This window comes from Hypanus sabinus, assembly GCF_030144855.1.
Source record: "Hypanus sabinus isolate sHypSab1 chromosome X2 unlocalized genomic scaffold, sHypSab1.hap1 SUPER_X2_unloc_14, whole genome shotgun sequence".
Classification (NCBI taxonomy): Eukaryota; Metazoa; Chordata; class Chondrichthyes; order Myliobatiformes; family Dasyatidae; genus Hypanus; species Hypanus sabinus.
The window spans coordinates 118,299-134,832 of NW_026778984.1; the positions used below are offsets into that span (position 1 = coordinate 118,299).

General features: G+C 51.3%; 1 protein-coding gene across 1 annotated transcript; it reads left to right on the forward strand.

The window, feature by feature from the left end:
- Window positions 1-110: 110 nt before the first annotated feature.
- Window positions 111-16,211, forward strand: LOC132385741 (zinc-binding protein A33-like). Its single transcript, XM_059957965.1, has 6 exons — window positions 111-577; window positions 1,271-1,366; window positions 1,779-2,012; window positions 3,229-3,251; window positions 3,339-3,457; window positions 15,632-16,211. The coding sequence occupies exons 1-6, from the start codon at window positions 167-169 to the stop codon at window positions 16,183-16,185; spliced, it is 1,437 nt and encodes a 478-aa protein (XP_059813948.1). The 5' UTR covers window positions 111-166; the 3' UTR covers window positions 16,186-16,211.
- The last annotated feature ends 323 nt before the right edge of the window (window positions 16,212-16,534 follow it).

The window sequence follows — 16,534 nt, forward strand, 5'->3', positions numbered from 1 at the left end:
TTCTCCCTACAGATGCTGCCTGGTCTGCTGTGTTCCGCCAGCATTGTGTGTGTGTTGTTTGATTCCCCGAGTCTGCAGCGCGCGTAGTGGACAATCCCGGTACTGCAGAGGATCAGCAGCTCCCTGAACGTGAAAGCATTCTGAATAAGCAAGTGCTGGAGTTAACATGGCTTCGAAAAGAAAGGCCGAGAGTTTGAGCGAGGAGGCAATTTGTCCCGTCTGTCTGGATTTCTTCATCGATCCGGTTATACTGGAGTGTGGACACAACTTCTGTCGCTCTTGTATCACACGGTGTTGGGAAAGGGAGGAGAGAAACTCCTGCCCGGAATGTAGAGAGGAGTTTGCTGACCGCACCCTCAGGGTGAATCGGGCCTTAGCAAATCTGGCTGAAAAAGCTCGAAATCTAAACCTGAATCCGAAAGAGAAGCAAAGTAAACGTCACTGCGAGGAACATGAGGAAGAACTGAAGCTGTTTTGTGAAACGGACAAGACACTGATCTGTGTGATCTGTGCAGCTGCGCAGGAACACAGAGAGCACTGCTTCAGGCCGATTAAAGGAGCTGTTAAAATCTGCACGGTAAAAACTAAACGTTAATTTAATACTTAACATATTTCCTTTGTCCTACATACCATCGCACGAGCCTCTATAACTAACACATCATTCTCTGCAACTTCCGCCATATCCAACGGGATTCTAGCACCTACCTGTCCCACAGCCAACCGCCGCACCCCGCAACTCTCCGCTCTCTATACGGATCGCGCTTCCCCTACTGTATCGCCCTGATCCACTCGCACCTCCCCACTGATCTCCCTCCTGACACTGACACCTGCAAGCGGGACAAGTGCTACACCTGACTCCTAACCTCCTCCCTCGTCACTATTCAGGGCCGCAAACAGCCCAGTCCCTCCCGTTGCTTCCATGGTCGAATGTCCTCTCGTATTAGATTCCTTCTTCTCCAGCCCTTTACCTCTTCCACCTGTCCCCTCTCAGCTTCTCACTTCATCACCCTCCCCCACGTTTCCCCTCACGTTGTCTCACCCGTCACCTGTCGGCGGATTCTCATCCCCAACCTTTTTATTCTGGGTCCTGTCCCATCCTTCCCAGTCCTAATGAAGGGTCTCATCCCGGAACACCGACCGTTTTATTTCCCCTGAATAGATGCTGCCTGACTCACTGAGTTCCTCTGGCATTTTGTGTGATAATCGGGTTTGATCACCTGTTTCTTTTGATGCATCTTTGTTTCTATTTCCTTCACTCACTGACTTCCAGGATCAGCTAAAATCTTCCTTAGACTCTCTCACAAAAAAGAAATCAGACTTCCAGGAAAAGGAGCAGCAACAGAAAGAGAAGATTTCCGGAGTTTGGGTGAGGCTTCCTGAGCGGGATTTCTGATTTTACTGTCGAGTTTTGCTCCCTTTTATGCAGAATAGCCGAATATGGCAGCTCCAGTGACCTGGTTTCGATCCTGACCTCTGCTGCTGTCTGTGTGGAGTTTGCATGCTCTCCCTATGGCCACAAGAGACTCCGACACATCCCAATGACATGTCCGATGAATGGCTAATTACCGTTGACCCTGTGAAGGTGGGAAGGTTGTGTGTGTGAATCAGATGGGAGTTTATGGGTCAATCAGTGAGAGTAGGTTTCATGAAAAGGTGAGGGAATGGTGTTAATGGGAATGCTTTCAGAAGTAGCATGGACTCCAATTGACCGAACTGAACGACAAAAGGAAACAGAGCACAGTAATGCAGTACATTAATCTTCACCTTTCATTCGACAGGAACAGTCACACAGTGTTCAGTCCCACATCACATCCCAGTTTGCTGAACTGCGCCAGATTATCACTGAGAAAGAGCAGAGCTTACTCAGGGATCTCAGGGAAGAAGAGAAGAGGATTCTCAATCCAATGGAGAAAAATCATTGGAAGATTCAAGAGAATATAAGGATTATTCAGGAAGAAATCACTAAGTTAAAGGAACAGATGGATCAAAAAGATAGTGTGATGTTTCTCAAGGTGAGGGATTATATTTCAATTTGTTTCTGTCAAAGGGCACTAAATGAACAGTGGTCTATTTGAAATAAACACAGCACCGAAGCCAATTCTAACAAATCAATTGTCGCTCTGGCAACCTCACACAGAACGCAGTGAAGGCCAGGTCTCTGGATGCTTTCAAGAGAGAGTTAGATAGAGCTCTTATATATAGCGGGGTCAGGGAATATGGGGAGAGAGCAGGATCGGGGTACTGACTGTGTACCATCAGTCATGATCACAGTGAATGGCGGTGCTGGCTAGAAGGGCCGAAAGGCCTTCTCCTGCACCTATTGTCTATTGTCCCAAAAGTGGACTTCCACAACTTCTGTACATCCCAGGACAGAATGCAAATCTCTCTGAAATTATTTACTCTGATCATAACAGACAGCTGCTGACTGTCTCCTTAATTCCTCATTAAATATCCTCTAAAACTCTCATTAACTCCCATTTCCAGTCAAAGGCTGTGAGTGTGTCTGGTGCGGTGGGTGTGAGCGTCTCTCTGTCAATCAGTGAGAACAAAGAATTTGACCCACACATCAGACATCTTCTGTATCCGGTTTCCATTAAATTAGGGAAACTATTATTGTCTCTTTACTTTTACAGATAACGTTCAATCGTTCAAAACATATCCAGGCCATTCGGCCCATTTTCTCCTCGCAATTTCCCTGCTTCACAATCCTCCTGCCACCTACTCACCACAACCAGCAACAGTGTCATGAAATCTCTGGTCCCTCACGTGTTTATCCAGCCTCCCCATTACAGTCAATCTCAGCTGTTCCATTTCAGCCACTCCTGTGGCACTGAGTTCCTCATCCTCTTCACAAAATTTATTGTGGAATTTGTTAAAATCCATCTGGAATTACATCTCCCCACAAGTCTCCCCATAAATAGAGGTACTTCCTCCACCCGCACACAATCACATACATCACTGATCTTAAATTCCTCGATCCTATCACACTGACGTCATATCCAGATGATAATGCACAGCCTGTCCTGTCTTCCCTGTACGTTTCATCCTCTCAGTAATGGTTTCACATTCAGAAACTTTCCCTGTAATTTACCCCATGGTTCTGTATTGTCTGTGTGTGTGAGTGACTGTGGGAGTTGGAATTTTCAGCACCTTGTAATGATTTGGATGAAATTCAGGATGTGGACAGTAAGTCCAAGTCTAATCAGATTTATGTTTTATTTATTTCAGGAGGAAGCTCGTCGGAACAGCAGGTAGGACACGCTCTTTACTGAAACCCTGAATGGATTTGTAAAGTAGTTCAGAATAGCAATTTATAACCAGCAGTTTAATATTTACAGGATTAATGACGATGTCCAGGAATTGTCAGTGACAGATGAGACCCTACCGGTTGAAAAATTCGATCACCTCTATTTATTGAACACAGTGCTGAGAGAATCACTTGATGCTATTAATCGAGGTAAAACTTACAAAGATTCATTTCCCCTTGTTTATGAAGCTCAATTTCGTTCCAATTTGAGGCAAAGATTGTCTGTAATACTGGGCTGAAGGGGAACTGAAGTTTATTCCACATCTGCCCCACTAACTGGGAGGCATCACTGTCACATGGTCAGCTGGAGATGTCAGACCCCTGGACACACCAGCATAGGGTCACAATACAACCAATACACAGGACTGGCAGATGAACCACTGTGTCCTGATCCCAGGCACAATGCACTAACACACCAGGACATGTGTTTGGATCAACCAGAGGAACAGGGAATTTAATACTAACGATAATATTGTAGGGAATAAAAGCAGGTATCAGGAACAGACAGTAGGATCTATTGATGTGAACGGGACACCCGAATGGTTTGTTGCCTCCTGGGTGCCAGGGTCAGGGATGCCTCGAATCGGGTCCGCAGCATTTTAGAGAGGGAGGGAAAAGAGCCAGATATCTTGGCAAATTTGGGGACAATGATATTGGAAGTAAAAGCAAATAGGTCCTGAAAATACAATTTGGAGAGCTTGGTAGAAAGCTCAGAAGCAGTACCCCCCAGGGTAGTAATTTCTGGATTGCTGGTGAGGGTAGAAATGGGATAATTTGACAGATAAACATGGCTGAGGAGATGGTGCTGGGGGCAGGGCTTCAGGTTCTTGGATCATTGGGATCTCTTCTGGTGGAGGAATGACCTGCTCAAAAGGGATGGGTCGCACCTGGACCCAAGGGAGAACAATATTCTCACAGAGAGGTTTGATAGAGCTCTCGGGGAGGGTTTAAACTAATTTGGTGGGGTGAGGGGTTGGAAGTGGAGTGAAGCGATAGAACTGATGGTAAAATGCAAAGATAGCGTGCAGTCAAACTGTCAGATAGGATGGACAGATGTGATGAGAAAATTGCAGCTAGCAAGGTGAGTATCAGTGCATTAGGGATGCAGAATTAAAAAGGGTAGCAGATACAGTACACAAAGTGTTATATCTCAATATATGGAGTATGAGAAATAAGGTGGATGATCTTGTTGCACTATTATTGATTGTCAGGTATGATGTTGTGGCCATCACGGAATCGTGACTGAAGGATGGTTGTAGTTGGGAGCTGAATGTTCAAGATTACACAATGTATCGGAGGAAGGAAGGAAGGCCGATGGGGTGGTGTGGCTCTGCTGGTAAATCAGCAGCAAGATGTGACATAGGATAGGGGGATGTTGAATCCTTGTGGGTTGAGGTAAGGAACTGCAAAAGTAAAAATGACACTGACACCAGTCATATACAGGCCTCCCAACAGTCAGTGGGTTGTGGCCCACAGATTACAATTGGAAATAGAAAAGGCTGATGAAAAGGACAATGTTATGATAATCATGGGAGATTTCAACATGCAGGTCAATTGGGAAAATCAGGTTGATAAAGGATCTCAAGAGAGTGAGTTTGTTGAATGCAATGTGATGGCTTTCTGGAGCAGTTTGTCGTTGAGCCTACTCGGGGAACAGCTCTACTGGATTGGGTGTTATGTATTGAACCAGAGGGGAGTAGTGAAAAGAAACCTTAGGAAGCAGTGCTCACAACGTGACTGAGTTCAACTTGAAATCTGATAAGGAGATAACGAGGTGGGGGTGTGAGACAGTGACGAGGTGGGCGGTGAGACAGTGACGAGGTGGGGGGAGATCTGAATTTCAAAATCCTCTGAAATTGTAGTATTTCAGAGGAGTGAAAGAAATTTCAGTGGTCTGAGAGAGGAGTTGGCCAAAGCAAATTGGAAGGAGATGCTGGCAGTGATGTGAGCAGAGCAGAAATGGTGTCAGTTTCTGGGAAAATGAGGAAGGTGAAGGATAGATGTATTCCAAAAATAAATAAATACTCAAATGGCATAATAGTAAAACCGTGGCTGATAAGGGAAGACAAGTTAATGTAAAGGCAAAAGAGAGAGCATACAACTAAACAAAAATTAGCAGGAAGACAGAGGATTGGGAAGCTTTTAAATATCTACAGAGAGGAACTGAAAGAATGATTGAGATGAAAAAAATAAACAAGAAATTGATTTGAATTGAATTGACTTTATTACTTACATCCTTCATATACATGAGGATTAAAAATCTTTACGTTACATCTCCGTCTAAATGTGCAATGTGCAATTTATGAAGAATAATATGCATAACAGACTGGTTAATATAACAGAGAAATACAGCTGTGTCCACATGAGTTAATCAGTCTGATGGCCTGGTTGAAGAAGCTGTCCTGGAGGCTGTTGCTCCTGGATTTTAATCTGCGGTTAAACCCTAATGTTAGCATTCAATCCAAGAGCAGGGATTTGATGAAGCCTCACCTTGAGTATTGTGAACAATATTGGGCTCATCATCTAAGAAAAGATGTGCTGGCATTGCAGAAGGTTCATTTCATAAGGATGATTCCAGGAATGAAAGGGTTATCATACCAGGAACGTTTGATAGCTCTGTGTCTGTACTCGCTGGAATTTAGAAAGATGAGGGGGGATCTCATTGAAACCTTTCGAATGTTGAAAGTCCTAGAAACATTTTGAATGTTGAAAGTCCTAGACAGAGTAGATGTGGAAAGGATGTTTTCCATGGTGGTGGAGTTCAGGACAAGAGGGCACAGCTTCAAGATAGAGGGGGGGGGGGTCTATTTAAAACAGATACGGAGAAATTTGTGCCAGCAGCTGGTGAATTTGTGGAACTTGTTGTGTGTATTTAAGGCAGAGCTTGATAGGTTCCAGATTGGACACAGCATCAAAGGTTACGGGGAGAAGACCAGGGAGTGGGGCTGAGGAGGAAAAATAAGGATCAGCCATGATTGAATGGCAGAGCTGACTCGATAGGCAAATGGCCTAATTCTGCTCCTATGCCTTGGTGATCAGACCACTACATTGAAGTGTTGAGAGAATGAGCTCGGACACACCAACAAGCATTGACATGGGTCAAGATTTCATCTCGGGAGAAGCACACACAGCATAACCGGCCTGGCAAAGCTCCCTCACACACACACACAGGAAGGATTGGCAGATTGTAGTCAGAGCCTCAGCAATGTACGTAGTTATTTCCCTCAGTAACCTGGAAACCAGTCTCTTCAGCGACAGTCATTTATTGATTTAAACAATTCAATCACGTGTGACACATTGTCAACACACACCAGACATGTGATGACTCACTGTGACATACAAATTCTTCAATGTGCACACTCTCCTTCAATGTGTATACGCACCAGACGGATATTTAGCACAATCAACACGCGCGCGCGCCCACACACACACACACACACACACACACACACACACACACACACGGATATACTATCAGAGTGTGACACACGGCCACAGAAATAGGCACAAATTCCCATTTGGGATTGAAATCTGCCGTCCTTACCCAGCCTGTCTGTTCTGTGTCACTGAGCTGCCCTCTGATGTGACGTCACATCAACACTTCACAGACAGACTCCCGGGTGAGATTCTTCAGGAATGTTGATGGATGTTGAACTCACAGCCCACTTCATCAATCTGCAAGACTAAGATGTCTTCTTGAGCATGGCCCATTTGTGTGTGTTTCCCCCCACCATTCCTCTAACCATTTCCCATCTGTGTACCAGCCGAAATTTATTTTAAAATATTTTATTTTTACCTGTTTCTACAGTGTCTGACGGCAAATTCCATTTACCAACCTCCCTCTCTATGAGAATGTTACCCGATAGACCACTCAGAAAAATTTCCCGTCTCACATTCAGTCTGAGGCCTCTGGTTCTGTGCTCCCAGTTCTTGGAAAAAGAAACTTTAAGCTCCTTATGAATTATTTACCTCGATAAGGGGTCATACCTGAACATCCTACACTACAGGTGAATAGCCCAAGCTTATCCACTCTCTGCTTTTAACCCAAGCCCCCAGTCCTGGTAACGTCCTCCTGAAGCCTCCTGTCCAGTGTAATGACATCCTCCCCATATTCGGGAACCGGAAATGCAGACAATGCTCCAAGTGTGGTCTGTCATCGACATCAAAGGCCTTGCTGAATTTCATGTGGACTGTGTGGAATAGGCTGATGAATACACGACTGAAGGTGTTTTTTTTTTAGATTGGGACAAGAAGGGCGGCGTGGGAGCTAAATTCTGAAGGAAGGCAGTTTTTTAAAAAACTTTGCGTACAAGAACGGCGAGACTGCGCAGGACAGCGCGGAGAGTTTAAAAAGATGACCACCCTATACAGCGGGCAGCGGAGTGGGTGGTAGCAGAGTGTAGGGCTTTGGCTCAACGGGCTTAGGCGGTAACGGGAAGAGGCGATAGCGAGGCACCGACTCTTTTTCTCCCCTTGGCAAATCGGCCTGGACGGACGGGGGAACAGCAGGGCACATTAGCTAACGGTTTAAAAAGTCCGTGTGCTTGCCGAAGTAAGTGGGTGAGTAGACCTATCTTTCTTTGTTTCATTCCTGTAGAATTAGGTAGCATGTCTGCAGGGTTAGTGCTTTGTTCAGGGTGTCAGATGTGGGAATCCTGGGAGACCTCCAGCCTCCCTGATAGCCACATCTGCACCAGGTGAACCGAGATTCAGCTCCTCGGAGACCGTGTTAGGGATCTGGAGCTGCAGCTTGATGACCTACTGCTTATTAGAGAAAATGAAGAGGCGATAGACGGGAGCTACAGGGAGGTAGTCATCCATAGGCTACAGGGGTCAGAAAACTGGGTGACTGTCAGGAGAGGGAAGGGAAATGCCCGGAGAGTGGAGAGCACCCCTGTGGCTGCCCCCCTCAGCAACAAGTATATCGTTTTGGATGCTGTTGAGGGGGATGACCTGACAGGGGACGGCCACGGTGACCGGGTCTCTGGCACGGAGTCTGGCGCTGTTGTGTAGGAGGGAAGGAGGGAGAAGAGGAATGCGGTAGTCATAGGGGATTCCATAGTCAGGGGAACAGACAGGAGATTCTGTGAGCCTGGTAGAGATACCCGCATGGTGTGCTGCCTCCCAGGTGCCAGGGTACAGGATGTCTCGGATCGGCTCCAGAATATTCTGAAGGGAGAGGGCGAGCAGCCAGCTGTCTTGGTACATGTTGGTACCAATGACATCGAGAGGAAAATGGAGGAGGTCCTGAAGAGAGATTTCCGGGAGTTAGGAATGAAGCTGAGAAGCAGGACCTCCAGGGTAGTAATCTCAGGATTGCTGCCTGTGCCACGTGCTAGCGAGGGCAAGAATAGTAGGATCAGGCAGATGAATGCGTGGCTGAGAGACTGGTGCAGGAGGCAGGGCTTCTGATTCATGGATTATTGGTAATACTTCAGGGGGAAGTATTAACTGTTCAAAAAGGACGGGTTACACCGGAACCATTGCGGGAATGTTTAATAGAGCTGGTAGGGAGGGTTTAAACTAATTTGGCAGGGGGGTGGTAAACCGGAATGATAGAGTGGAGGAGGGGGAAAGCAGAAATAAATCTAAGATAGTGAGCAGTAAAGATGTCAGGAAGGACAGGCAGGTGATGGAGCAAATTTGGAGCCACTGGGATGGGTTGCAGTGCAATCAAAAGAAAAAGTACCAAATACTGGGCTTAAGGTGTTATACTCAAATACACACAGCATAAGGAATAAGGTGGATGATCTTGTCGTACAGCTACAGATTGGCAGGTATTATTTTGTGGCCATCACTGAGACGTGGCTAAAGGATGCATGTCTCTGAGAGCTGAACGTCCAAGGATACACGGTGTATCGGAAGGATAGGCAGGTAGGCAGAGGGGGTGGCGTGGCTTTATTGGTATGAAATGATATTAAATCATTAGAAAGAGGTGACATAGCATCAGAAGGTGCAGAATCTTTCTGTGTTGAGCTGAGCAATCGCAGGGGTAAAAGGACCCTGATGGCAGTTATCTACAGGCCTCCTAACAGCTGCAGTGATGTGGACTACAAATTACAACAGGAAATAGAAAAGGCTTGCCAGAAGGGTAGTGTTATGATAATTGTGGTGGATTTTAACATGCGAGTGGATTGGCAAAAACAGGTCGACACTGGATCTCAAGAGAGAGAATTTGTAGAATGTCTACGAGATGGCTTTTCAGAACAGCTTGTTGTTGAGCCCACTAGGGGATCAGAGATACTGGATTGGATATTGTGTAATGAACCAGAGGTGATTAGAGAGATTGAGGTGAATGAACCATTAGGAGGGAGTGATCGTAACATGATAGAGTTCACTGTGAAATTTGAGAAAAAGAAGCCGAAATCCGATGTGTCGGTATTGCAGTGGAGTAAAGGAAATTACAGTGGAGACAGAGAGGAACTGGCCAAATTTGACTGGAAAGGGACACTAGCGGGAGGACGGCAGAGCAGCAGTGGCTGGAGTTTATGCGAGAAGTGAGGAATGTGCAAGACAGATATATTCCAAAAAAGATGAAATTTTCAAATGGAAAAACGTTGCGACCGTGGCTGACAAGAGAAGTCAAAGCCAAAGTAAAAGCAAAGGAGAGGGCATTCAAGGAAACAAAAATTAGTGGGAAGACAGGGGATTGGGAAGTTTTTAAAAGCTTACAAAAGGAAACCATGAAGGCCATTAAGAGGGAAAAGATGAATTATGAAAGGAAGCTACCAAATAATATCAAAGAAGATACTAAAAGCTTTTTCAAGTATATAAAGAATAAAAAAACAGGTGAGAGTGGATATAGGACCGATAGAAAATGATGCTGGAGAAATTGTAATGGGAGATAAGGAGATGGCTGAGGAACTGAACGAGTATTTTCATCTGTCCTCACTGAGGAAAATATCAGCAGTATACCGGACACTCAAGGGTGTCAGGGAAGAGAAGTGTGCGCAGTCATAATTACGACAGAGAAAGTACTCAGGAAGCGGAATAGTCTGAGGGTAGATAAATCTCCAGGACCAGATGGAATGCACACTTGTGTTTTGAAGGAAGTAGCTGTGGAGATCGCGGAGGCATTAGCAATGATCTTTCAAAAGTCAATAGATTCTGGCATGGTTCCGGCGGAGTGGAAGATTGTAAATGCCACTCTGGTATTTAAGAAGGGGGCAAGGAAGCAAAAAGTAAATTAGCCTGTTAGCCTGACATCGGTGGTTGGGAAGATGTTGGAGTCAATTGTCAAGGATGAGGTTACTGAGTATCTGGAGGCCAAGCTCAGCATGGTTTCCTTAAAAGAAAATCCTGCCTGACAAACCCACTGAAATTTTTTGAGGAGATTACAAGTAGGCTAGACAAGGGAAATGCAGTAGATGTTCGGTATCTGGATTTTCAGAAGGCCTTTAACAAGGTGCCGCACATGAGGTCGCTAAACAAGATAAGATCCCATGGAATTATGGGAAATTTACATATCCTGGATAGAGCATTGGCTGATAGGCAGGAAACAGAAAGTGGGAATAAAGGATCTCATTCTGGTTGACTGCCAATTACCAGTAGTGTTCCACAGGGGTCCATGTTGGGGCCGCTTCTTTTTTACGTTGTATATCAACGATTTGGATTATGGAATAGATGGCTTTATGGCTAAGTATGCTGATGATACAAAGATAAGTGGAGGGGACAGTAGTGCTGAGGAAACAGAGAGTCTGCAGAGAGTCTTGAATAGATTAGGAGAATAGTCAAAGAAGTGGCAAATGAAATACAATGTTGAAAAGTGTATGGACATGCACGTTGGTGGAAGAAATAAACGGGCAAACTATTATTTAAATGGAGAGAGAATTCAAAGTTCTGAGATGCAATGGGACTTGGGAGTGCTCGTGCAGGATACCCTTAAGGTTAACCTCTAGGTTAAGTCGGTGGTGAAGAAGGCGAATGCAATGTTGGCATTCATTTCTAGAGGAATAGAGTATAGGAGCAGGGATGTGATGTTGAGGCTCTATAAGGAACTGGTAAGACCTCACTTGGAATACTGTGTGCAGTTTTGGGCTCCTTATTTAAGAAAGGATGTTCTGATATTGGAGAGGGTTCAGAGAAGATTCACTAGAATGATTCCAGGAATAAGAGGGTTAACATATGAGGAACATTTGACCGCTCTTGGACTGTACTCCGTGCAGTTTAGAAGAATGAGGGGGGAACTCACAGAAACATGTCGAATGTTAAAAGGCATGGACAGAGTGGATGTGGCAAAGTTGTTTCCCATGGTGGGGGAGTCTAGTACGAGAGCATGACTTAATGATTGAAGGGCGCCCATTCAGGACAGAGATGCGAAGAAATTTTTTTAGCCAGAGGGTGGTGAATCTGTGAATTTCTTGCAGCAGTGGAGGCCAGGTCATTTAAGACAGAGATTGATAGGTATGTGTGTAGCCAGGGCATCAACGGTCATGGTGAGAAGGCGGGGGGCGGGACTAAATGGGAGAATGGATCAGCTCATGATAAAATGGCAGAGCAGATTCGAAGGGCCGAATGGCCGGCTTCTGCTGCTTTGTCTTATGGTCTTATTTGAATGCACCAGTATACGGAATAAGAATCTTGTAGCACAGGTAGAGTTTGACAGGTACAAACTTAGGCAGGTATGACTTTGGTCGAAGGAATAAAGGCAGAGACAATTCTGGAAACAGGGCGAAAATTCCCATAAGATTAACTTGCAATTTGTGTCAGTGGTAAGATCGGCAAACTCAATGTTTGCTTTCATTTCGAGGAGATTAGAATACAAGTGGAAGGATGTAATTCTGAGGTTTTATAAGGCATTGGTCAGACCACACTTGGATTATTGTGAGCAATTTTGGGTCCCTTCTATCGGAAAACATGTACTGGCATTGGAGGGGTTCCAGAAGATTTACAAGAATGATTCCAGGAATGAAACAGTTAACATATGAGGCGTGTTTGATGGTTCTGGGCCTGTACTCACCGGAGTTTAGCAGAATAGCTGATTTACTATCCCTCTCAATCCTATTCTCCGGCCTCCTTCCCATACGATCAAGATGTTTACTTATTAACTTCCGCTTTAAAAATCAAACAGGAGAAAATCTGCAGATGCTGGTAATCCAAGCCACACAGGTCCTGATGAAGGGTCTCGCCAGATCTCTCTGACACCTGTCTGGAGAGAGTCGATGTTGGGAGGATGTGGGTGGGTCGAGAACGGTGAGCACAGCCTTCGACATCTGTCCTAATGAGGGCCTGCGGGGCATGGGTTGTGGGAAAGGGGACAAAGTCATCCTCATCTGCCATCTTTGCCCCCTCTATCTTCTCATTACGTCTACACACACAGTTCACCTACGGGGTTTCCACCCCTCCCCCTCCTGGTTCAATCTGCCATTCATCTCACCCATACTGGTTCCCATTATCACCTCCTTTACAGTCTCAAACCATCACACTGCCCCACTTCCCACTCACAAATGAATGTGAACATTGTATGACGGGTCTGTTCCTGTGCTGTACTGCTCTATGTTCTCTGTTCCCAGTTTCGGAAAATGAGAGGAGATCTCATGGAAACACAAAATTCTTTCAGGGGTCAACAGGCAGGAATGAGGGAGGATATTTCCCCTGTCTGAGGAGTCAAACGCCAGGGGTCTCTCTGCTCTCCGGCCAGCGTAAAACCCTTGGGGAGACATTAGTTTTCCACCCGCTTTTGTCCACCCCCCCCCCCGATCCCCGGGGTCGCGCTGTCCCAGTCTCCGCCAACCCCCATCCGCGGGGCCGCGCCGGCCTATTCTCCCCCCGACCCACGGGACGGCGCCGACCGATTCTCCCCCCGATCCCCGGGGCCGCGCTGCCTGAGTCTCCCCACGATCCCCGGGGCCGCGCCGTCCCAGTCTCCGCCACCCCCCATCCCCGGGGCCGCGCAGCCCGATTCTCCCCCCGACCCACGGGACGGCGCCGACCGATTCTCCCCCCGATCCCCGGGGCCGCGCTGCCCAAGTCTCCCCCCGATCCCCGGGGCCGCGCTGTCCGAGTCTCCCCGCCGATCCCCGGGCCGCGCTGCCCGAGTATCCCCCCGATCCCCGGGGCCGCGCTGCCCAAGTCTCCCCACGATCCCCGGGGCCGCGCTGTCCGAGTCTCCCCGCCGATCCCCGGGCCGCGCTGCCCGAGTATCCCCCCCGATCCCCGGGGCCGCGCCGTCCCAGTCTCCGCCACCCCCCATCCCCGGGGCCGCGCCGCCCGAGTCTCCCCCCGATCCCCGGGACGGCGCCGACCGAGTCTCCCCCCACCCCCCGATCCCCGGGGCCGCGCCGTCCAAGTCTCCCCCCGATCCCCGGGCCGCGCTGTCCCAGTCTCCGCCACCCCCCATCCCCGGGCCGCGCTGTCCCAGTCTCCGCCACACCCCATCCCCGGGGCCGCGCCGCCCGATTCTCCCCCCGATCCCCGGGACGGCGCCGACCGAGTCTCCCACCCCCCACCCCATCTCCGGAGCCGCGCTGCCCGTGTCTCCCCCCGATCCCCGGGGCCGCGCTGCCCGAGTCTCCCCACGATCCCCGGGGCCGCGCCGTCCCAGTCTCCGCCACCCCCCATCCCCGGGGCCGCGCAGCCCGATTCTCCCCCCGACCCACGGGACGGCGCCGACCGATTCTCCCCCCGATCCCCGGGGCCGCGCTGCCCAAGTCTCCCCCCGATCCCCGGGGCCGCGCTGTCCGAGTCTCCCCGCCGATCCCCGGGCCGCGCTGCCCGAGTATCCCCCCGATCCCCGGGGCCGCGCTGCCCAAGTCTCCCCACGATCCCCGGGGCCGCGCTGTCCGAGTCTCCCCGCCGATCCCCGGGCCGCGCTGCCCGAGTATCCCCCCCGATCCCCGGGGCCGCGCCGTCCCAGTCTCCGCCACCCCCCATCCCCGGGGCCGCGCCGCCCGAGTCTCCCCCCGATCCCCGGGACGGCGCCGACCGAGTCTCCCCCCACCCCCCGATCCCCGGGGCCGCGCCGTCCAAGTCTCCCCCCGATCCCCGGGCCGCGCTGTCCCAGTCTCCGCCACCCCCCATCCCCGGGCCGCGCTGTCCCAGTCTCCGCCACACCCCATCCCCGGGGCCGCGCCGCTCGATTCTCCCCCCGATCCCCGGGACGGCGCCGACCGAGTCTCCCACCCCCCACCCCATCTCCGGCGCCGCGCTGCCCGTGTCTCCCCCCGATCCCCGGGGCCGCGCTGCCCGAGTCACCCCCCGATCCCCGGGGTCGCGCTGTCCCAGTCTCCGCCAACCCCCATCCCCGGGGCCGCGCCGCCCTATTCTCCCCCCGACCCACGGGAAGGCGTCGACCGATTCTCCCCCCGATCCCCGGGGCCGCGCTGCCCGAGTCTCCCCCCGATCCCCGGGGCCGCGCCGTCCGAGTCTCCCCCCGATCCCCGGGCCGCACTGTCCCAGTCTCCGCCACCCCCCATCCCCGGGGCCGCGCCGCGCGAGTCTCCCCCCGATCCCCGGGCCGCACTGTCCCAGTCTCCGCCACCCCCCATCCCCGGGGCCGCGCCGCCCTATTCTCCCCCCGACCCACGGGAAGGCGTCGACCGATTCTCCCCCCGATCCACGGGGCCGCGCTGCCCGAGTCTCCCCCCGATCCCCGGGCCGCACTGTCCCAGTCTCCGCCTCCCCCCATCCCCGGGGCCGCGCCGCCCGAGTCTCCCCCCGATCCCCGGGCCGCACTGTTCCAGTCTCCGCCACCCCCCATCCCCGTGGCCGCGCCGCCCGATTCTCCCCCCGATCCCCGGGACGGCGCCGACCGAGTCTCCCCCCCCACCCCATCTCCGGCGCCGCGCTGCCCGTGTCTCCCCCCGATCCACGGGCTCGCGCTGTCCCAGTCTCCGCCACCCCCCATCCCCGGGGCCGCGCTGTCCGAGTCTCCCCCCGATCCCCGGGGCCGCGCTGCCCGAGTCTCCCCCCAATCCTGGGGGCCGCGCTGCCCGAGTATCCCCCCGATCGCCGGGGCCGCTCTGTCCGAGTCTCCCCCCGATCCCCGGGGCCGCGCTGTCCGAGTCTCCCCCCGATCCCCGGGGCCGCGCTGCCCGAGTCTCCCCCCGATCCCGGGGGCCGCGCTGCCCGAGTATCCCCCCGATCCCAGGGACGCGCCGTCCGAGTCTCCCCCCGATCCCCGGGGCCGCGCTGCCCGAATCTCCCCCCGATCCCCGGGGCCGCGCTGCCCGAGTCTCCCTCCGATCCCCGGGGCCGCGCTGCCCGAGTCTCCCCCTGATCCCCGGGGCCGCGCTGACAGAGTATCCCCCCGATCGCCGGGGCCGCTCTGTCCGAGTCTCCCCCCCGATCCCCGGGGACTCTCTAATTCTCTGCTTCTCCCCCCAGTCTCTGTCAATCTGGATGTGGAAACGGCGGGTCCGTGTCTCGAGGTGTCTGAGGATCGGAAGAGTGTGAGACGGACCGAGACCTGGAGGAATCTCCATGACTCCGGGAAGAGATTCACAATCTGGCCTTGTGTGCTGGGATCGGAGGGATTCACATCGGGGAAACATTACTGGGAGGTGGAGGTGACGGGGAATCGGTTCTGGGGTCTGGGAGTCGCCGCAGAGTCTGTGGAGAGGAAGGAATGGGTCAGACTGAGTCCGGAGACCGGGTTCTGGGTCATCGGGCGGTATTGTGACGTGTTACATCGTGATTGTGACGTGTCCCGTGATCTCACCTCCCCCGGGGCCCGTCTCCCTGCCGGTCCCATCCCCGGGAGGGTGGGAGTTTATCTTAGTTACGAGTCCGGGACAGTTTCCTTTTACAACGCGGAGACTATGTCCCATCTCCACACCTTCACTGGGAATAAATTCACGGGGAAACTTTATCCTCTCTTCCGGACTGTGGATGTGAATCAGGGGCTGAGAATCTGCTCCGGTTCCGCTCCGGGTCTGTAAACGGGTCGTGTCCCGGGACCGGCGTCCGGAGTAAAGTCCCTGTAAATATAAATGTGCGGAGAGTGCAGCTAAATACATGGTGCAGGAGGGAGGGCTTCATGTTTCTGGACAATTGGGCTTTGTTCCCGGGAAGGTGGGACCTGTTCCGACGGGACGTTTTGCCCCTGAACTGGAGGGTGCTAACATCCTGGCAGGTAAATTTGCAGTTCCGCTGGGAGGGGGGGGGGGGTGTAAAAATGACTTGCAGAAGGAGGGGAACCAGAGTGTTAGAGTAGATAGTGAGGTGGAGGAGTCTAAAGGTCATGCGAGGACTGCATATATAGACAGAAATCAAAGGTGTGTACATTAG

Excerpts from the sequence above, each read along its gene's own strand:
- LOC132385741 (XM_059957965.1), top strand. The coding sequence starts at position 167 with ATGGCTTCGAAAAGAAAGGCCGAGAGTTTGAGCGAGGAGGCAATTTGT. Across the intron at positions 578-1,270 it reads GAGCTGTTAAAATCTGCACG|GATCAGCTAAAATCTTCCTT; the intron begins GTAAAAACTAAA and ends ACTGACTTCCAG. Across the intron at positions 1,367-1,778 it reads AGAAGATTTCCGGAGTTTGG|GAACAGTCACACAGTGTTCA; the intron begins GTGAGGCTTCCT and ends TTCATTCGACAG.